Raw genomic sequence first — 23,308 nt, forward strand, 5'->3', positions numbered from 1 at the left:
ATCCTTTTAGTGTGTTTTGATTTTCTTTTCTTGTATTAAAAAATGTATTTCATTTTAAGCAAATTCAATTTCTTTTTGAAAAGAAGTGGGCTGTAATTTATTAATCAGACACATGACCATTAAACTGCTGTCTTTAAGAATCTATGTTATCGCTTTCCTGAGCAGAGGATGATATTTGGATTGCGTGGCTTATGAATTCTATTTGGAAAAATCATAGGAAGAGTTCAAATGAGAAGCCATTCCTAGGGTTACACAAGAGGAAATGGAAATCATGAAAGATTAGAAGACTCTATGTTGTTAGGTGTGAATTAGTGACAAATGTTGGTTTAGGTTTAGAGAATTAAGGAGAATAATTCGTTCCTTCCTAGTTGTTAAAAGGCAAGGATAAAAACTAACCTTATTTTACTTACGATGGAAATTTTACGATGGTCTTTTGGAAATAATATATATATCTCTAATGTTTAGTGTACATATGTATATAATATATACTGTGTAATATATTCTGATAGTAACTTTTAATTGATTTGGAACCAGCCACATGATTAAAACAGTGAGAATGTGACCATATCTAAACAAGCCAATGAGAAGATACTGAACCATATTGACCTCAAAAAATGTGCCTCAGCCCCTGATTTATGGAACTTAAAATTGACCAAGTTAACTGATACATTGTACAGAACTGGATACTACATGAAAACACTCTTCTCTTTATGTTGTCGTTTCATGTGTGCGGTGAGGTTTACATATGCGGAGAAGAGAGACAGGCTGGCAGGCTTTCATTGCCTCTTGCAGCATGAAACGCTAATTTAAGAATATGCACTTGAACATACTTTTGATTGGTAATACACCACAATGTTTTAAACGAATAATTCCTTTTTTATCCAATGATCTGAGCCTTAATTCGGCATTTCCCGTCCAAGATGCTCTACATAGAAAAGATAATTTTTCGCTTTTGAAAATTATTTGTCCAATGTACAGTGCTATACTTTGGCTTTCTTTCTTCCCTGGTGTACCACTCTAGTTTATCCTAAAGTGATTTACATTGATGTTTTCAATGATGAAAGAATGGAAGAATTTTTTTGTGCAGACTTTATTTGACGTATGCTTTCTTGATTAAAGGAGATTATTCTGGACTGATATGGGGATTAATCCACGAATTGAAAGTTCTTCCCTTCAAGGCACTGGCCGTCTGGTTATAGTTAGCTCTGATCTGGCCTGGCCCAGTGGAATAACGATTGATTACTTAACTGACAAGTTGTATTGGTGCGATGCCAAGAAGTCTGTGATAGAAATGGCCGATCTGGATGGTTCAAAACGCCGAAGACTTGCCCAGAACGATGTAGGTGAGGCTTTGGGATAGGCGATTTCTTCATCTTGACTGAGTGTTGATGGATGTATTACACACACACACACACACACACGCACGCACACAGACACTCACTGTCGTTCCCCCTGCCCCCCAGCATATAGTGAGAAAGGAATAGAGACAAACAGACAGACTTCTCCAGGGATTTATGAGCTGTGAGGATTTCCTTAACATTGGAATATTGGATAAAAAATAGTGATGTATAATCATTTCTCTTTGCCAAGATTTCCCAAAATCAGAACAAAAATATTAAAAATTTTAAAACCTCTTTAGGAATAAGAACTTTGTTCAGCTGTTATCATTTCTTATGAAAATGTCATTTCACAACAGTGATACTATCACCTTTAGGCATTAAGGAATACCCATTCATATTCAAGGATTAATAATCAATATGGTTTTCTCACTATTAGATTTTCAGATTTTGCATGCGGTGTCATGAATTTTCATAAATGTCTTTAAAACGCTATATAGTCTATACTGTTAAAAGAGAAGTACAAATGGCTATGAGATTATATAGCAGTGGGAGATTAATTTTGACTCAGAGAATCTGAAAAGACAATATTTGAACTGGGCCATGTGATAAATAGATGGTCATAAAACAAGATCATTTGAAATAAGGCTGCAAAAATTGTTATGGTAGTACTGCCAGGATATGTTGACTGAACTTAATTCTGAATATACCTGGGAGCCATTGCATGTTCTTGAGCAGGAAATAGATCTGATAAGATGGGTGTCTCAGGGTAACTACTCAGGTAACAGTATCGATTGGGTTGGATCCAACAGTGAGCGTTGGATTGAATTTGGAGAGAAAGAAATCAGTGATGAGGCTGCAGTAGTTAATTAATTCAGTCAACAGCCCGTGAAGGCCTGAGTTAGAGTATTGCCACTTAAAAGTGGAGTGGAAGATTAGAGTATTAAAAAAGTCATCGTGAATGAATAATTGAGAGGATTTGGTAACAGATTGATATAGAAATGAGGGCCAGGGCAATGTTGAAGGTACTTTGGAGATTTAGAAAATGATTGTTTGGGAAGATGAGAAAACATGGTCTCTCTTGTCTAGGAAGAAGCTAACTAATAATCTGTATAAGATATTTATTTTGCTCATTCTCTTTGGTCGTAGACGTAATGAATTTCTAGATTTGTATTATACATTAAATAGATCAAGATAAGCATAATCGAAAAATTTACATACTTCCAAGCTTCTTTAAAAATTAAAGACATAATTCACAATAAATGATAAGCTTGTATACAATTGTCGACTTTATTCATCCATGCACTTAGATGTTTATTGAGTCATTATAGGAAGTAGAGATACAGTGGCGGGCAAAACAGTATGTTTCCTGCAAAGTCATGGAGTCTAGGAGGGGAGACATACTCTATTAAAAAAACACACTGCCCAAATAAATGTAAAATTATAGCTTTGACATATGAAGATGAAAAGGAAATTTCTAACCAGAATGTAAAGGCACCATATTCTAAACCAGAAAGCATAGCAGATATTTTGTGAATAATTTGTATTGCTACTGTAGTCTCTGACAAATGCAACTTCTTATTAAAGGGCATTATCAAAAATTTGACATGAAAATATCTAAATAACCATCCCCATCATTAGGGTGCCATCTGCTGGTATGTAAGTGGTGTCTTATCAACTACCACATCAGGATTTTTAATGTAAAGATTGAAGGAACTCATTCTTCATGTAAAATACAATTGTGGGTCTTCTATAAACAAAAAATAAGGAAGATTATGTCTAGTGTGGGGTATTTGTTTGTTGAAAAACTATAGCTAATTCTGATACATGCTACAGCCAGGATGAGCCCTGAGGACATTATGCGAAGTGAAATAAGCCCATCACAAAAGACAAATCCTGTATGAGTCTACTTATTTGGGGTGTCTAAAGTAGTCAAATTCATAGAAACGGGAAGTAGAACGGTGCTTGCCAGGGAGTAGGGAAGGGGGAAATGGGAAGTTGTTGTTTAGAGTATAGGGTTTCAGTCTAGCAAGATAAAACAGGTCTAGAAATTGGCTGCACAACAATGTGAATACACTTAACAGTACTGAAGGGTAATTCAGGTTAAGATGGTAAATTTCGTGTTATGCATTTTTTTACCACGATAAAAAAACCCGATACTATGTAAAAAGTTCTCTTGCTGCATTTATGGCTTTAATTTGGGACAAAGATCTAGAGCCCAAAATGAATCTTAGTGATCCTGGTCAGGCAGTAATGATGAGTGAAGACCCACGGTCACCAGGACAAATCATTTGAGTTTGCATCAGTAGGGGGAGACATTCATTCTAAGCCACCAAATCCATTGCTGATTTGCAAGACTGGCCTGGAGAATGTGATAGACATGATAAAAGATCCCAACTTGGGGCTCCTCAGTGTTGGCTTCTGACCACTTGAGATAGTGTATTACCAAATTTCCCAGCTTATGATGTACATCTGAAAATAATTAATTAAAAAAAATTCCCAGCTTACTAAATACTGGAATATCTCATCAGAGCAGTTCAGTGGCATGGAGAGCTGGGTTTAGTTGAGGTGGGGTCAGAAGAACCCACTTAGGGGTCAACAGGAGCCATGGAAATGGAGGCAGCAGATAATAAACAACTTTCAAAAAAACTTGGCTAAGAAGGGAAGGAAAGGGACAAGAAGACGCTAGAGAGGTCAAGGGGATGAGGAAGTCAAGCTAGGAGAGAGCTGAGGATATTAATTGGCTAAGGGAAAGAAGCTAGAAGGATGAAGAGAATGAGGATGTAAATGAAAAGAGTAATTGAGAGAACAAGGTCTCAGAGAAGGCCGGAAGGATGACACCAGGAGCACAGTCAATGGGCTAATTTTAGATGGGGGAGAGATAGGAGGGGAGCTGGGGACCCAATGCAGGGAGATGTGTTGGTCAATGTGGGAATTTGAGGAGACTGTTAGTCAATTACCTCAGATTTTTAAAGATCCTTACAAAAACCTATGGATTTAGTCTACTACTTATTACTGCCATTCAAAAGACAAGGAGCCTAAGGCAAACTGGTAGAATAACTTATTCAAATTTAGTCTATAGATAGTGACAGAATCACTGAACACAGAAACATTCCCGCCTTAGCCTCCTTCTTGGTGCTGTTATGTCAATCAGCCCACACTCTCCCACGCTCCAAATGTTGGGTGACAATGGGCTTTGCTGGGACCTCAGCCCACCAGGCGCCCATTCTGAGATGAGGTTCCCTCCTCATGTGGGTTCTCCTGGATGCAGGTGGAGGTGGTGTCTCGTACCTTTCTTGGCAGCTATACTAAAGAATTGATTTAGTGTAGGAATTGTGTGTGAATATGTTTCAAGCCTTGTCCTTTTAAAAGTATCCATGGCAAAGACGAGATGGATGTAATGGATTGGAACTGCTTCCAGGGCACCCGTTTGCTGTGGCCGTGTTTGAGGATCACGTGTGGTTCTCTGATTGGACTGTGCCGTCAGTAATAAGGGTGAACAAGCGGACTGGCAAAAACAGGGTACGTCTCCGAGGCAGCATGCTGAAGCCCTCATCACTGGTTATAGTTCATCCATTGGCAAAACCAGGTACACTGGACGTGTTACACGGTCTTTCTTTGGCTGGAATCTGCACCTGTTTTAATTGTTTGATGGCAGGGGAGGGAGGGCGGATGCTGCAATTCCCAGTAATTTGGGCAGATGTTAAGATTTCCTGAGATTTGGATTTTGTTTCAACTAAGACAATCTGTTAATGAGTTTGGGCTTTGTCCCTCCAATCTCATCTTTTCTTGCCTTTTAGTTATCTGATCCTTTTCAAAGTCTCTTGGGTTAAAGGTGCTCAGGGCAGGGCTCCGGGTGGGGAGGAGCCATGTAGACCCCTGCAATGGAAGCTTCTCTCTACACCTGGGCCTTTCCCCTCCTCCTGAGAGGGCCAGGGAGCATCAGCAGGGAGTAAGCAGATGGAAAGGGCATCCAGTAGCTCTTCTTTCTGAGTTGCCCTTTGTCAATGTCACTAGATGAGTCGCAAAATAGGAAACACGTCGGCCCAAAGAGCTTCTTGAACAGAAGGACTGGCTATACTCCATATTGATACTCATAAGATAATAACATTCTGAGCTCTTCTTAAAATCAGTGGCTCTTTTGAAATAACTCTTGATATGGGCTCCATTTAGATACACTGAGTTTCTCTCACCTAGAACTGCACACCGTGATTTGCATCAGTGGCACCCTTGTCATCTCCGAGCCCACATGTGAATGCCCCTCTCTTCCCTCTAGGAGCAGATCCCTGCTCACATCAAAATGGAGGCTGTGAACACACCTGCAAAGAAAGGTTTGGAACCGCTCAGTGTTTGTGTCGTGAAGGTTTTATGAAAGCCCCAGATGGGAAAATGTGTCTGGCTCTGAATGGCCATCAGATATTGGCAGGTAATCATTTGGCTAAATTACCTTACCTTGGCTCAGAAACATAGTTCTACATCAAACCTATGCTTGTGCTGACTTTAGCCCATTTTAAAAGCTCTTCGCTTTTAGGGATGCCAAGTTCTTGGGTTCCCCCACCCGATGAGTTTGGGCTCCTTATTCCAGACTAGATTCAATTGACCTCCTCTAGTTCTAAAATTAATGAACAAGAGGTAATATTCCAAGTCTTAAGTTCCAATCCTCCAGCCCCCCATTTGTGGTGGAGTAGTCCATCCTTGGAAATAAATGCCAGCATTTTACCACCTTGGATAATGTTCAGAGACGTTTTCTTTTGTTTCATAGCCTCAGTTTTAGAGGTAGTCACCTCAAACCCCTATGACACATGACTATCTTAATAGGAAAAGCAAAGTCCTTTGTAATAAATAACTTGAGGATATCAGACAAGTGCAGGGACTGCAGCCTGAGCAGGCTTGTGATCCACATTTTTAAATAGTAAATGTGGCTTTGAGGCGGGGGGGGGCAGAGTCCATCAAATACGAGGTGGAACCAGCTATGCCCATTCGCTTCCCTCGAACGTGCGTCCAACAACCATGGCACATTTGGAGTCCTCTCTTGATATCTTTATACCAAAGAGAACTGAAACTTTATTAAAAATGTTTTTTTAAATTCATATTTGTCTGATAGGCATGGTGTAAGTTAGGTGACAGATTGACAGCAAATAAATGGATTGATCTATCCATGGACCAGAATTGGATATTTCAGAACTTTCTGTTAATTGTTGCCTGAGGACAACAGTTCCCAGTCTTTTTGGCTTCAGGACCCCTTTACGCTCTTAAAAAGGATTGAGAACCCCAAAGAGTTTCTGTTTCTGTGGGTTATATCTATCAAGATGTATGATATTAGAAACTAAAACTAAAAAAAATTTAATATCTCTATTAAAATTACAATTAGACTCCATTATATATGAACATATTTCTATGGAAATAAATGGAATAACTCTATTTCTCAAAACAAAAAATATATAGTGAGAAGAGTGGCATTGTTTTACACATATCTTTTTAATGTCCTGCTTAATAGAGGGCTCTGGGTTCTCCTGTCTGCTTCTATGTTGAATGTGTTGCTGTGGTGAAAATCTGGAGTTGGACATGGAGTTGGAAAAGGAAGGATTATTTAGTGGCCCTTCTGATGCCTTTTTTGTATATCTTCTTTTGATACTAGATCAGAGATAGACAGGTGATGGTTTCTCAGAGTTTAGTTGCAAAGTGCAATCTGAAGCCATGTCGATGAACTTTTTGTCCTCTGCTACATTACAGCCCAGTGGTGTGTTTTGTATTTTGTGGGCATGATTTTGTAGCATCGTGTTCTGGTCATTTGAAAATATTGATTGACTGAGTTATGCAGACCTTCCAAATGTCACATTAATATACATAAAATCGCCTTCATTAATTACTATCGTCAAATTCATCAGAAAAGTCTTTGAGTAATGGGATTTTGTCAAGCTCGAAGTAGTGGAAAAAATTTTCCAGAATTCTACTTTTCACTTGAAAGCTCAAATTTTGTTATTGGCAACAAGCAGTGTGTGTTATTTTCCTTGAAGTGACAGGCTCACTTCATTTTTGAGAAAATGCTTGCCAAATCCCCAAGTGTTAATGATGCAGTTTATCAGTCATTCTTTCAAGTGAAAATCATGTTCAATGAAAAGAGAGGCTGCATGAGTGCTTTGCCTGCAGGTGGCTGGCAGAGCTCCAGGGTGTGAACTGGTGGTTGTATGTGTACTTCCTGTTTCGTTACACAGAATAGTAAAGAGCCAGGTAGCCCTTGGCCAAGATTTTTAAAAATTAATAATTTTACTTGAAAATTATTTCAAGATTATTTCCAGATTTCAAGAATCATGGGTTCTTGAAAGTGGAACTGGATTGTGTGTGTGTGCAAGCGCGTGGCAGTGAGGAACATGACTACTAGAAGGGTTGGGTGCATTGCCTTAACTTGTGCCAAGACACTGCAGTTTCACCCATCGTTGCTTTTAGCCCAAAATATCCATGTTTGACATGGTGGGAAAGGGCAAATAACGTCACAGTTATTAGCCTTTTATGAAAATAGTTTTGACCTTATGGACTCTATGCAACGGGATCTTAGGAATCCACGGACCACACTTAATGTTTTAGGGGATCCATTTCTCCCCTGTTCTTGGGAGTTGCATGGGTCCCATGCCTATGTTAAATTATGGCTTGTTTATGCCCTTCCACATTTCTAAATACAGGTAAAATTGCACTAAAATAAATATTGAAAGCAGCCTAGAGGAGAAGGAGTGTATATGAAAGGCAGGTTGGAGAGATCATCCCATTAACTTGTCCTTAGTAATGGCAGGCTGTGATTATGAGCTGATTACATTCATTAGCATTTTGGTATTTCACTCATTGTTTTTTCCAGGACCTAAAACAGTCGTGTCTTCCTTCGCTACTGGCTCCCTCACTCTCAACCATCAAATGCACTGAGTGAAGCTGGCAGGGTGTTGTACAGGGGGCGAGGTTTTCTAAGTCATCAAGACCCTGCCAGTTTTCCTGAATCCTCTTACTGTAAGAATGAGTCTGAACTTACAACCAACAAACAGCTGTAAATATAAGTTAAATCAAACTGTCCTTGAATTATAAAAGATAACTTAATTGTGTCTGTTGATCTTCAATAGGTAGTGAAGCAGATCTAAGTGGTCAAACAACGCCGTTGGACATCTTATCCAGGAGTAGGGGGTGTGAAGATAACATTTCAGAATCTCAGCAAATGCTAGTGGCTGAAATCATGGTGTCAGGTATGACTAATGAGTTCTCCGTTACAGCTTTGTTCCAACAATTTCCATTACAATTACCTATTAGAAATTCTGAATTATCTCTCTACTTAATGTTGCCTAAATCTACACAAAACTGGTGAAACCAAACTTTGGACTGTCTTTGGTTCTCTTCTTCTGAACGGTGTGCCTGAAGAAGATGGGTCTGTATTAGCCTGGACATGAACTTGACTCCTTGAGAGTCTTTGGACTGAACCTTCTGGAAGAAATCTACCTTGGAAACAAAGGTGAAAGATAGGAAAGAGCAGATGTGAGTGTATCCCCATCCACGTCTAGTCTTTTTGGAATTTGGCTCGGCAGCTTTACGTCCAGTAGTGCAAAAAGTAGATAGTAGTTGATAAACAATTACAGTTTGGCTGCTTCAGCTGCTCCAGAAGGCCCACAAATAGCAAATGTTAGAATTTTTTTCCTCTACATTGCACGTTTATCACCAAAATGCTAAATAGTTTGTTCATTATGTGTCAACTTTAGGGAACCTAATTCTTTTATATTCTGTATTCACTCATGAGGCCAGTGGTTTTCAAACTGGGCTTAGCTGAGCCCCGGAGTTTCTGCAAACCCCACCCCATCTACGCTCTGCGTCTCTGCCCTTCAATCAATGCAGCTCCACTTTGAAAGCTTTTATTGATTTGTATTTCTGAGTAAGAGTTTATTTTAACAGTGTCTGTAGCTAAAAATAAGTTTGAGAACTTCACATTACACATTAGATACTCAACAAAGTGCTCATCCAACTTTTCTGGTCTACAGACTACGTTGTCAATGTCTGAGACCCTGGGGACTTCTTAGCCCTCCTTCCAAGAACATAGGGTGATTTTTGACCAAATAGAAAGAGGTAGGTATTTTTAGGAATAATAATTTGTATGGAGCTTTAGAGTTTGCCAGGTAGTTTAAATATATCCTCTTATTTAATCCCTATCACAATCCATCATTTTACACATTTGAAAACTGAGACCAAGATATATTGTTAGTGACTTGACCAAAGAGTTTTGAAAATTATGACCAAATAATTAATTCTTTTCAAGAAAAGAAGTCCTGGAAAACATTGTCACATTAGAACTGTTATTAATTTAGTGACTGTTTGCCATACACTGTGCTGAGTGCTGGGGATAGCATGAGGAGCTAAATATAGCCCCAGTCCCCAAGGTCACAGTCTGATGTGGAGACAAAGAATATTATAGAATAAAACAATAGAAATAAAAATTAACTCTAGAGAGAACCTTTTCAAAGTCCCTAGGGGTCCCCCGAGGTTCATAGAGCATGTTGTGAAAGACGGATGTTTCGGGGACTCAAAGGCCGACATGAGGGGCAGCTAGTACATTAGGCGCATGGGTGGCATGGGGGAGAGATGAACTGGCCAACGACTGGAAGACACACGCAACAGGCTGTGGTGGCTTCGTACGTGGAGACTGGACTTTGCGTCACGCAGAGCAGACGGAATTGATTGTCTTAGTGAAAACTACCTTATCTTTCCATACCTGAATCATGTTCTATTTTGTCTTTGCCTGTAGAGTTCTAGTTCTACCTGTGTTAGGCTAAGGGGTCTTATTTATGTTTTGTAGTGAAATTTCGTTCCAATGAAGTGTGTATGCTAAAAAGATTTTGAAAACTCAATATAAGATTTTGGGTCAATATATTCTTATTCCCCAAGGACACGCAGACTGATATGGAGCAAGCAGATCTGTGTACAACATGGAAAGAGATTCAATCACAAAAAGTTTCCTTGTCAAATTTACTAAAATTGTGAATTCTTCTAAATTCCTGAATAAAATATAAAATCCTTAACGTGGCCTGTTAGTCCCTAGATGAACTAGCCCTCCACACCTCCCCATCCTCAATTCGTGCCCTTCTACCCGCAGCTTTCCACGGCCTGCTTCACTTAGCTTGCCTTGCCTGGAGCATGCAGGTGGTGGTGTCTGTGCCCGCAGTGGTCTTTCTCATCCCTCCACGTCCCGTGTGCCCTTCCCATCTCAGCTTAACATGCTGTTGCTCAGAAAGCCTTTCCTAGCCTCCAGACCAGGTGAGGTGAAGCCGGTATCGTTTCAGGATCGTGCTCATCACACCTGGACCTCAATAATTAGTTATGCCAGAAAGCAGAGCCTTTGTCTATATTCTCCATCGCTGTGCTTTTGGCCCTCATTAGGACCTGGCAGATAGTAGGTGCTTATGAATGAATGAATTTCATTAGTTTTACTAAAGGCCCCAGAGTCTGCTCTAGTGTGGTAAGGCTCATTCTGATCCTGGCTGTCACAGTACCCTTCTTCTCTATCATCCTTATCTAGATATGTATAATATTTATACTTCTCAAAGGACTTTTTTGAAAAATCACTGTTTCTTCCAGTCCTCACAACAATCGTGTGAAGTTGTCTGGACAGAAATCGTCGCCTAGACTTTAGAGAAGAGGGACGGGAAGCGCAGGCAGTCCTCCCTCCTGAGCTGGTTTGCGGCAGAGGGAACTTTGGCTACAGCCCATCCCCCCAGCTGCATATCCGTCGCTTTTCATTATGCAAAGCTGCCTTGGGGTTTGCAAGTTACCAAATAAATCCTGAATCATATTCTAATTTAAGATAATTCTGCAAGTGATTTGAAATGTTTTGTGTAATTGGATACTGTCCACCATGCACTCTAAATAGCCTTGTGATTTGGGAGCTAGTCTTCCAAATAAATGCCGAATCAAGTGGATAATTGATTTAGTTTGAACTTATCCATGAGTGACAGGAGATGACCAAGCAAGCATGAAAGGCATGGGTTCCCACAGGAGAAATCTTCTTGCTCAAATAGCTAAGCAGATCAAATGCAATTACTGAATGTCTGCCTTCACGTGGCCCCCGAATCCTGCTTAGATCATTTAACTTTCTTTAATTTATGGGCAAGTTTGGAGGGCTGCTTTTACCTCTTCTGGACTCAGACGAGCAAACCTACCAGTGAATAGACAGATGATAGTTTATAGCCTACTGTGCTATGTCAGATGCCCCCGACTCCAAAAGAGAGGAGGCGTTGGAAGAATGATTATATATATAAATAGTTAAAGGGAAAAAAAGACCTGCTCATGTTTAGGGCTCGACATGCATCTCTGTCCCCCAGGGCGTTTACATTTCAATGGAATATGAAATAAAATAATCCATTTCCAGCATTTAGTTTCTATGGTTCATGACTTTGGAAAAATGCCTTGAGGTTTGCGAGTCACTGCATAAACCTTGGTAATAAACATTCACTGTGACATACATATTCTATTATATATGAAATGTAATTTTTGTAAATTGACCATAAATCTTGTTATGATTTATATCTCATTGCATTTATGATTGAATCTCTTTGCCGTGTTGGTACACAGATCTACGTGCAACATATACACACATGTCTGTGTGTCTGTGGTGGATGAGAATATATTGACCCCTTTAGTATGTCATAATGGGTGGGAATTCTCAAATAAGCAATAAGCCTTTTGAAATTTGAGTCCAGTTACTCCTAGCAATTTTATAGTTCAAATTTACAAATGCTTTTAAAAAATTATAAATAAGTCCACACAAGGTTCTTTGAACACCAAATAGTTTTTTAAGACTAAAGATTTGTTGGCAGCATGTAAATGGAAACATATGGCTTGTAGATCCTTTAGTATAGGTAAAGCTTTCAGGTCAACAAAATGTTTCTACTTGGAAGTTCACCTGCCCCATAACTTGGGAAAGGACATGCTAGAATGTTCTGTGGAGGCCAGAATATTAATGCTTATTTTCTCCTCTGAGGTCTGGACATAATCTGATGGGGTTCCCACTGTTTGCAGATGATGATGACTGTGGTCCCGTGCGATGCGATCCCCACGCCCAGTGTGTTTCAGAGGGAGAGGAGGCCATATGTCAGTGTTTCAAAGGATTTGCTGGGGATGGACAGCTATGTTCTGGTAAGAACAAAGGCCAAATAAACACAATGTCTGGGAAATCGTGAACCAGAAACATTCTCTCAGCTCATTTTGATTCAAACTCTCCAGAAGGATTTACGTAATCAGCAGGATTGAATAAATTGCTCAATGTTAGCTAAAAAGATAATGGATGGCATGTATAGAAAATATGAAACATATTAGATGCTGATATAGTACATTGAGTTTATGTTAAAATTACATGATATATTCAGTTGACATTAAGAAGAATTTATAATTAGCTTTGGAGGCATGAATTTGAGTTCAAGTCAAATTTATAAATTCATCAATTCCATTAAAAACACAAAACTTTTTTTCTCCAAAAGCTTAGGTCATAAGTTTTACTTTAATAAATAGGTTGTACTGAATAGGTTTCTATTTTATATTGGTAGCTTCAAAATTTTAAGTTAGGGATTACTGTAAAAATCTCAGTCCTTGTGCTCTGAAACTCTGGCATGAAGTGCCTTATTTACACATACTTAGCTAATCGGACACATGAGAAACATGTAAAAATTGATTCAGAAGTGAACTTTGTGTCTAAGATGCAGGGTTTGCATTACATGTGCAAAAAGTACCTGTAAATAGTGCGTGATCATATTATACTTTTCCTTTCCTGCTGTTCTCGTTGGTATCAGGACTGCCTGCCTATTCACTAGTTCATCGTTTTGTCCACAGATGTGGATGAATGTGAGGTGGGAAACTCGGTGTGCCCCCACCCCTCCTCTCGGTGCGTCAACACTGAAGGTGGCTATGTCTGCCAGTGCTCGGAAGGCTACCGAGGCGATGGGATGCATTGTCTAGGTAAGAGAGCGTGTGTGCCAAAGGAAAGGGTGGAGGCAATCTTGGAGAATCACGAAATACCATGGGTGTGGTGGCCCGAGGAAAGACAGGCTATAATTGGATGCCACACATGTGAAGACTGAAAAAGGAGTTGCGTGACTGTTCACACTGCCATATTTCAGTTCTTGGTGTGTAGTCGAGTTTGTGCCCTTGTGCTCTTACTGCACCAGTCAGCTTCAAGACCCTGCAGAGGTTGTTTACCTGCCTTTCTGATTCTGTTTATCCCCCTGCCTTTCTGATTCTTTCTCTGGTGTTTGAGTGGTACCGTGCCTCGTTAATACTCCATACCTTGAGCCATCATGGAGGGAATTGGACAGCGTTTCCTTTGTCACTGAATTTGGCCCTTGAGCTGGGTGAACTGCAGAGCTGACGTGGGTGAGGCGAAAGTCACTGCTGTGTGCGTAAAGGAAAGTAGGTGTGCTTCTTTGAGAGGGCTTGTCGGGTGCCTCTTGATACGTTCAGTGGATGGGAAAGTCAAACCACTGGCGTTTAGGTGCAAGTAAAGAATGATTAAGACCTCTTTCATCATCACTGTCCTCTGCCAAGGGCTGGGTGTGGCGTGTTGACTGAGAGCTCACTTAGTGGATGTCTTGTCCCGTTCCAGCTGTCAGTAGCATAGCATCACTGTGCAAGTGAAGACCTGCCTGGAGCCATCGTCGCCCAGTGAAGTGGTTATCTCAAGTTTTACAGGGCTTTAAAATGTCTCTTTCTGTATTTTCTTTTCCTTCTGAAAACATAAAAATCTTTTCACGGTGAGGGGCAGATGCCCTGATAAGAAACTAAAATGGTACTGCTTTCCCCTGCATGTTGAGGTTAAAGATGAAATATCAGTCACAACCACCAATTTTCAGGATCTGGTTGGTTTTAATCAAACCTTTATCAGATTAGTTTTGTGGAGTCCATAGACATCTGTAAATGCTCTTTAAGCACATATTTGGCTGTCAGTCAGGAAAATGTCACTGCTCTAATGAAGCAGCCTCATAGATAATTTAGATAAACAGGTTTTACATTTAATTTACTTTGAAGAGAAAGGAAGGTATACTTTCTTGGATGTTTAAACTCATTCGGCTCTGGATTCTCCGTGTGTTACTAACCCACCTCGTTCCAGTAGCAGACACTCAGCGGGGTGTCACAGCGCAGCCTGCCTGGGTGGCGCGGAGTTCTCAGGCCCCGTGGAAGCAGCGGGCTTGTTCCTGGTCTCTCTTCCTCTCTCTCTTTTCCTCCTTCCCTCCCTCTTCACGTATACATGTAGATACAGCATTTGGAACCAGGCCTGGCATGTCAATAACAACACAACAAAAGTGTTGTTATTCTTGAGAGTAGTTGTGTTTCTTGGCCAAGAGGATATCTTTGGTTTTGCGTCTAGGAAAAGCTCTCTCTCACTCTCAAGGTCACAGTTTGTAGAGATTATAATAGGAAGTCAGTAAGGAAAAAAAAGACTCAGTTCCAGCCATTCAGGATAGCAACTCAATGTGACAAATCTTTAGTTGACCCCTATTAGTACAAAGGCACAGTCCTAGGAAGTGCGAGGAATACCAAGATGAAGACGGCGGTCCTTGCTCGCAAGGAGGATATGATCTGAAAGCGGTACAGCCACGACAAGGGGTGAAGAAAGGTATGCACCATAAGAGAAGCAAAAACTACAATGGAAGTTCGAACAGAAAGAAAATTTGTTTGAGGTATTGGGAGAGACTTCATGGAGGAAGTAGCATCTTGGATGGACCTTGCGGCTTGAGGAAGTTTTTATTAGGCAGAAATGTGAAGAGGTGGGAGCATTGCAGCCATGAAGATGTCACAGGTCTTCTTTGAGGGGTGGCTGGAGAATAGCCTCATGGAGCACTAAGTGAAGGTTGTGCATGAGGGAAAACAGAAACTGAGGCTGGTAGGGTGGTGTCTTAGTCTGCTCAGGCTGCCATAATAAAATGCTGTATAGACTGGGTGCCCTGAGCCATAGGAATTTATTTTCTCACAGTTCTGGAGGCTAGAAGTCCCAAACAGGCGCTGACTGATTTGGTCCCTGTGAGGACTCTTCCCAGCTTCCAGATGGCCACCCTCTTGCTGCCTACTCACGTGGCCTTTCTTCTGTGGCTCGTAGAGAGAGAGAGAAAGAGATCTCTTGTGTCTCTTCCTCTTGTAAGGACACCAATCCTATTGGGTCAGGCCCCACTCGTGACTTCATTTAACCTTAATTACTTCCTCATAGGCCCTATCTCCATGTATAGTCACTTTGGGGGTTGGGCCTTCAGCATATGAATTTTGGGGGGTACAATTCAGTCCATGGCAGGTAGGTCGAGTTACGCTTGTGAGTAACTAGAATCTGAGAGTTAGTCACTGGGGTTTTACTTCTCTAGACCTGCGTGTCCAAGAGAAATAGAATGTCAGTGACACAGATAATTTTAAATTTTCTAGTAGCCGCATTACAAAAAGCAGAAAGAACCAGGTGAAATTAATTTTAATAATGTTTTATTTAATCCAATATATCCAAAATATTGACATTTTAATATATGATCAATATAAAATTATTGGGATATTTTGCATGCTTTGTTATTTTGGTGCTTAGTCTTCAGACTGTGGCATGTGTCTTACATTTACAGCACATCTCGGTGTGGGCCAGCTGCAGTCCAGGGGCTCAGTACCCACAGAGGCCAATGGCTGCCGTATTGGGCAGCATCACTCTGGGCAAGAGCGAGCCACTGGCAGCATTTGAGTGAAGTAGTGCAGTGCTGGCGGATGTGGTTCAGGAAGCTCAATCTGCACTGGTGTTTGGGAGTGGAGTGGGGGAGAGAAGGGATGCTGCTCTTCTTATAGTAATGTAAACTTGAAGAGAGGAAGGAGCCAAGCGTTAGGCTGCTGGTACCTGAGAAAGAAGAAGATGGGTAGTTGGGAGAGAAAGTGAAGACTTAGTTCATACGTACACAAAAAAGGCAAAAGTGTTTCATTTGCTATGATGTGAACTTGTACATGTTTGCCTAGGGATGGTTTACCAATCTCCAACTCTCCCACTGAGCTACTTGTGCTGGGAATTCCCTTCCTTCCAAGCAAGAGGAAAACCTCCAGCCTCATGCCAGGAGCTTACGCAAATGGGCATGCAGCCCACAGACTCTGTTCGTCTCTCTCTCCAATGTTCTTGATAGAATTTTTGAATCTCAAATGTGTAGAGCTCTGAGAATATGCAGCATGACAGAAGCTGAAGATGCTCCCCTTCCAGAATGGTGGCTTCACCAATGGTGTGACCCTCTATTCCTCCTCTGTGCCCCACTTTTCTCTCCCTAGCCCCTATTCCCTTTTTTTTCTGGCAGATATTGATGAGTGCCAACTGGGCATGCACACCTGTGGAGAAAATGCCAGCTGTACAAATACAGAAGGAAACTATACCTGCCTGTGTGCTGGTGGCCTGTCTGGACCTGGACGGATTTGCCCCAGTATGTTGGTGGGTGGTCTAGAGCCAAGGGGAGGGACTTGATTCCGGAAAATTCTGTACTCCCATGTATTTGCACTAGAGATTCTAGAAATCATTTGATTCAGTCGGGCTGGTGAGTTTACTTTCCTGATTAGGTTGATGCTGGGCTGGAGAATGTAAAATGGTCCAAGTTTTCTTAATTTAATAGCATCTGGAATGAATCCTTTTTTTACTCACAATTCAATAAAGGTGGGAATACAGGTGGTTCTCTTAACTACTCAGCTAATGTCTTGCTTTGTAATGTTGATTTCTGGGGCCGCTGGAAAAGCTCAGCAGGGCTAATCAGGTCGGGGAGCATGTCTGGACTCAGCGTTTTGAATAACTTTCAAGGATTTTAAGATATTACTTTAAAAAGTCAGTGTTTCTTGATCTGAATTAGAACTCCAGCTCTTTTTTCTTTCTTTTTAAACGTTAATAACGACCGACTCCTGCTTCCTGAACCCCCTCCTCCCTATCACAGCCATATCTTCTCACCATCAGCACCTCAGAAAGGGTGCTGGCTTTATCCACCCCGGAGACCAGGATCAGGGCCTCTTTTCCGTCCCTGCCAGCTGTTTACCTGTCTCAGCTCTGCAAGCAGAAACATCCTGAGAGGGGCGTTGTGCGCTTGCTTGGGGCTCTGTTTTTTTAGTACATTATTTTCTCAAATAGTTTGTTCATCTTAAAGGTATTGGAAACCTGCTCATGTTTATATACTCAGCTACACACCCTAATGTTTTCCTTTGAAAGAGCAGTGAACCATTCAGTGAAAGCGACTTCCTTCCCTCTTTGGCTCTCCGTCTGTTGTAGTAACATTTCCTTTATGTCTAAGTTGCCAGGCTTGACTTTGAGGGTTCCCCCGAAAGTTAAGCAGTTCTTAGAAGAAAGCGTTGTGTGGGAGACGTTTTTGAGGCCCCCCGGATGCGGGCGGTCATGGGCTATGTTGGTAGGTGGTTCACAAGCCATAAGGAGACACCCTCTTAAAGCTGGCTGTCCCTTCAGTTAGTGTGTGTCTGTGGATGAAGACGTGCCTTCATAATGAGATCGGTGACTCGGCGTTCCTGCGGGGTCCCAGGATTGAGCCCTCTTTTACTTGCCTCCAAGATGCTTTCTGTCAGATAATGAGGAACCTAAAGAAAGAATGGCGGGCGTCATGGGGAATGAAGTCTGGTTAGCCAAGGGAAACTATTGTCACTGTGATAGTTCTACTGTCACTGAAAGACGTTATATCACAAATCGCTCACAGACATGAGTTCCTGATATTGATACCTGAAAGACCTAGTCGCTTCAGAAAGTAAAAGGAGTGTCTTTGGTTTTTCTAGACTCGACTGTACCCTCTCCTCCCAGGGAGGATGGCCACTACTCTGTGAGAAATAGTTACCAGGAATGTTCCCAGTCCTATGACGGGTACTGCCTCCACGGTGGCAAGTGTGTGTATCTTGTACAAGTCGACACACATGCGTGCAAGTAAGTCAAAGTGTCTTCTGCCTGCGCCGAGTCCGGTACTGCAGTCCACAACCCTTAGCTGCTCTGTAAAGTTTATATTGAGGAGATTTTTCTATTATTAGATTTTTTAGGGAAAAATATGTAGATATATAAAGTGTGTGTGTGTGTGTGTGTGTGTATTGCACCCTCCCGGCGTATCACACCAGCCCCCCAACTGCCGGTAGTAAACAGAAATTTAAGGAATTAGTGATTGTCCCTTTCACTGAAATAACTTGATGTTACTACTGGTACAATCTGGGGTTAAACTTCTCATTTTGGTCAAAAAACTTAGATTTGTGAGAGAATCCTTAAAAATTTGATTTATTTTCTGCAAATATATTGAAGGCATCCATGACATGTTTCTGAATTTATAAAAGTGTTATGTATATTCATACTGGACTTCTTGCCTTCAATTCTCAAAAGTAAAATATATATAGATATATATATAATTTTCCTTCACTTCCTAATAGTTGACATTTATGTTTTTGTTGTTTAGTAACAACTGCTGGGGGCAGCCACTGCTGCCTTTGCTCCTTTTTGTCCCCACGGTGGCTTCACAGGGGCAAAACATCAACCTAAAAAGTAGGTTGGAGGAAGCCCCAGAACAGAGGCACGCCCCCCGTGTGCCCACCATGCTCACTGCTCACATGGACGGCCTTCCCCCGGAGCTCTAATAAAACCACACTCCCAATATCTTGTGTCAAATTTTACTTTCAATTACTTTCATATTTTGAAGGCAATATGAGGAAATTGATAGATACCAAAAAATAAATAGATGTCCGAATAAGTTATAGTCTATGACAAAGCGTGTGCGTCTGCATTATAAATCATGTCTGCCCGACAAAGATAATGAAAAATGCTCATGAATATTAGCAAAAATGACTCAGTTGTGATGGAAATCTGCTTTCATTTCATATGTGCACACTTCAATTTTCTGACCTAAGATATATCTAGCACTTAAAATAGTTATCCTTGATTTTGATAATAAGCATCAAATTTTTGCCTGTTCATGATTTCTTATTATGCCAAATAATGAGATTATGAAAACAGGTGTCCTCGTTTATTACGTTGTAGTTTGTTTTTCTTTCTGATACTTTAACTTTGGATTATAAAAGACATCATCATAATTTGAAGGGTACTGCAGGCTCACGTACTGCATTCAGAACGTTGTTTTTGTTTTGATCTGTTAGTGTCAATTCGTTAAATGATTTACGAACTCTTTAGCATACTGCTTTTCTTTCTGTTGTTAAATCCTGATGAAAATATCATGTTACCGTGGTAATGTTTTAAACATGAGTTGCTACAAAAATGACTTTAAACTGGAAATAACACTCAAATTTAAGGATTTTTTAATCAAAAGCAATATTTGAAATATCACCACAGTTCCCATTCGTCTGGATCATAACTTTGTTTTTGAATTCTACGTTTAGTAAAATTGTGGTTTAATCAAACATTCAACCCTTCCCTCCTCCTGCCCCGATGACCTCACCTTGTATGTTTTTAATTCCATGATAACACATCTCCAGGGAGCGCTTACCAGTCCGACTTTGATTAGAAACGCTGTACGGGCATCATTGCGCGCAGTGTTCTCAACGCAGCGAGCAGGTTCAGAAAGAGCCATCTTCCTTTCTGGCTTGGAGGCGACAGAAGGTCTCCTCAGATACAGAAAACCCCTGGCTGCCCCAGGATGCAGAGAATGTGTGAGCACTGGAAGGCTCCTTGCCCAAGGTCTTCCTCAAAGGTTCCCTGGTCTGGAGATTCTCAGAAGCTCCCCACCTTCTGAGCTCAGAAGAGGTCCTCACTCATTCTCGTCTGCCTTTGAACCAACCCACACCCTCCTGGCAGGTCTTCTTCAGCCAGGATTCCCCCAACACAGGCGCTATGAGATGTTTCCTGAAGAAAGGGGCGTGTAGTCTAATCAGTGTGAGAAACGCTGCATCCCCTAGCCTTCAAGGCTGGCTTCGTGGTACACTGCAGCGCATGAGAAAGTCTTGTTGACCTTTGTTTAGTCCAGAATTTCTTGAAATTGTTTGACCATGGAAACTGAAACTTATTGAGACAGGAAATCTTTTGTTTAACAGAAGATCTAATTAGTAACCCAAACAGCTAGGAGTGTGTGGCCTGCCCTTGTGAAGTGCTGACTGACTGCTCCAGGCCTGGCAGGCTGGGAGAGGCTCTGATATTGCAGCCTGCCGTGGCTCCCCACGACTCTTGCTCCATGATTGGTATATGCCTTGGGACCCTCACATCTCTGAAAGGATCGGAGGTGTGGCCCATTAACATTCAACAGTTCAAAAGTGGCTGCTAGGCGTTGATAGCAAGTGTCTATAACTACCTATAGCTAGAAATAAAACAGTATCCAGGAAGGCCTGGAATTACTTGGTAGTGCTTTGCACTTCCTACACTCGGATCCTGTTGTCTCTTGCATGGTCAATTCCAGAAGAATAGCTTTTCAGAGGTGCATAGAACTTGAAACCCTTTTTGGGAGTAGCCCTGTGTAGTAGAGAGAACCCACGCTTTGAAATCAGAGAACTGTTTGAATCAAACCTGCCATCACTAACTGTGTGACCTTGTACGGATTTCTTAACCCCTGTTAGCCTCACTTTCCTCATCTGTAAAATGGGAATGTGTCATCGAAAATAAAATGAGTCAGAGTGCCTAGCACAGCATCAGACACGTAAGATGCTCAACAGATGCTCGTTCCTTCCCCTCCTCTCACTGACAGTGACTCGCTGGAGCCCCTGTGACCCACTCAAGGCAGAACTAGGAGTAGGACCCAGATCTTTGGGGGCTTCGTCTAGTGCTTCTTCCGTGCTGCCTCTTCCCACCACGGGGACTCCGTGTATTCATTCCTTCAAGTTCTTCTGGAATAAGGTGGGGACATGGATAGACAGATAGTCGATCCAGGGCCACAGAGAAGAAATCCCTAACAAGTGAGCGTTACCAAATGTTGAACAGGATATTTTTGAGAAGTTTATGCTCTTGCCAAGAATCATAGAATACACTCATTCTACCCAAGCTCCCCCCAGTTCCCGGAAGCGTGCGTTCCCGGTAGATGGCAGCATTGCTTAATTTACTGTCATCTGAAGGTTCACAGTGTGTGTGGGTGGCTGGTAATTCTAGTCACAATTTCACAAAAGAAATAGCAGGATGTGTGTCGGTGAATGCCTCCTTTTTCCTCCATTTAGTTCCCCCCTGAAGAAAGTAGGCAAATGCTTGTGGTCACCACTGAGACCTTTCCTCTTGGGCCTACGGTGATTTTAAATAAAAAGGGAAAAATGTTTCCTCCGCAGACCAGGCTGTGCTTCCTGTTCAGGGACGACACGTTCTTTTATAGCCTGGTCTCCACTGAGGGACTCTGCCTTCAAATTCTTCCTTCCTTTGACCTATACTCATTGCAATCTGGCCAAACATTTGTTCGAAGATTCTCTTGGCTCTTAGGGCAGAGTTGCTTTGTGTTGGTCTTAAAGGTGGCTCCTTAGGATTTTAGCCTAACAGAAATTGATCTTTGCTCGATTCTTAAAGAGGCGGTATACAAATAACCCGCTATCAATCCCAGGGCCAACAGACCCAAGGGGGAGGTCCAGGCTGCGTGAACTTGTAAATCAGAGTGCTTTGAACTGCCCCTGATGGATTTTGCACATGCTGCAAAGAGCTGAGTCTGAAAATGCAGAGGTGCAGAGACAGCTGGGTATTGAGTCTGAAAAACAGAAGCCTTTTTGGCCAGGGCTGACTGCTGACCTCCGTTTGTGTGTTGTCACAGCTGTGTTGTTGGCTACGTCGGAGAGCGATGTCAGCACCAGGACTTGAGGTGGTGGGAACTGCGCCACACCGGCCATGGGTGGCCCCGGAGCATCACCGTGGTGGCCGTCTGCATGGTGGTGCTCATCCTGCTGCTGCTGCTGGGCCTGTGGGGGGCTCACTACCACAGGTGACCTTTGCTTCTCATTGGAACTTTCCAGTGCCTCCCGGGGGAACACCTGCCTTCTGTGTCTTCTACACACTTGCATTTACAAGTGGAATAACAGTAGAAGAAAAACAATGGCCCAGGATTTCACGCCTCTGAAACATCAGTAGTTTTATTCTACCTTGGTCCGTTCCAGTCTTTGTCCACACACCTGCCCAGCTTATGGGGTTGTTGTTTAGCATAACGCGTTTTTGTATTCCACTATTCTCTCTCAGCCTCACATGCTTTCCCCTCTACAGCCTGCCTAGCTGTAATTTTTCATGGCTGCCTTCCACTGAGTTGATTTCCCACAAAAAGTATTAGCTTTTGTTCAAGAAAATCAGTGTCTTCCCTAATTTGGAAGTTTCTGCTCCTTGGATTTTGTGTTTTCAATAATTTCAAGTTAAAAGTTAAAAACTGTGGAACAATAATATTTATACATTTAATTTTAAAAAACCCACTACATTAGGGTAAAGGAATGGGCATCACGTTGTTTACTCATTTTCCATTTCTCAGAAAGTAGGAGAGCATCCTCCTCCACTGTCGTCAATACTGGAAGCATTTTACGCACTGTTTTAGTTCGTGCTGTACAAAAATCAGCCAGTTGTAACACTTCTGGGCTGAGGGGGACTTTATTGAATTATCTCATTCAATCTTATTTTATGGCCCAACAACCTAAGACCCACTTAACTAATAGGTCCCAGTTCTCTGGGAACGTGCAGAATAGCTACCAGCCTCTGCAGATAAAGATCCAACCACATGGACTGGTCCTACACCACCCCCTCAGGTGGCAGCTGCCTTGCGTTATGGAGAATTCAGCCTGTTGTCCAAGAGGAGCTCGCCTGAGATCCTGCTGTATTGTAGTGTAGGGCGAAGAGCACGACTCTGGAGTCAGGGTGCACAGGTTAAAGCCCCAGTCCATGTGTAAATAACATCAGCTACATTATCTAACCTTGTATCCGTTAATTTCCTTTGCTATACAGGGGGACGAGAATAGTACTTGATTTATTGTGAGATTAATTGAGTTAATCTAAGTAAAGAATTTAGTGTAGGTCTGGCATAGAAGGCTTATTGAGTGCTGTCTGTTAT

General features: G+C 41.7%; 1 protein-coding gene across 2 annotated transcripts in view; it reads left to right on the forward strand.

Annotated features, from left to right (window-relative positions):
- Positions 1-23,308, forward strand: part of EGF (epidermal growth factor) — an 81,142-nt gene that overhangs the window by 49,541 nt on the left and 8,293 nt on the right. For both annotated transcript variants that reach the window (XM_046656709.1, XM_046656708.1), the window contains exons 13-21: positions 1,120-1,343; positions 4,759-4,926; positions 5,614-5,763; positions 8,444-8,563; positions 12,378-12,494; positions 13,185-13,310; positions 16,649-16,771; positions 18,111-18,255; positions 22,037-22,204. In XM_046656709.1, coding sequence (XP_046512665.1) covers positions 1,120-1,343; positions 4,759-4,926; positions 5,614-5,763; positions 8,444-8,563; positions 12,378-12,494; positions 13,185-13,310; positions 16,649-16,771; positions 18,111-18,255; positions 22,037-22,204 — 1,341 coding nt within the window. The remainder of the gene's footprint in view (positions 1-1,119; positions 1,344-4,758; positions 4,927-5,613; positions 5,764-8,443; positions 8,564-12,377; positions 12,495-13,184; positions 13,311-16,648; positions 16,772-18,110; positions 18,256-22,036; positions 22,205-23,308) is intronic.

The sequence above is a fragment of the Equus quagga genome, chromosome 3 (assembly GCF_021613505.1).
Source record: "Equus quagga isolate Etosha38 chromosome 3, UCLA_HA_Equagga_1.0, whole genome shotgun sequence".
Classification (NCBI taxonomy): domain Eukaryota; kingdom Metazoa; phylum Chordata; class Mammalia; order Perissodactyla; family Equidae; genus Equus; species Equus quagga.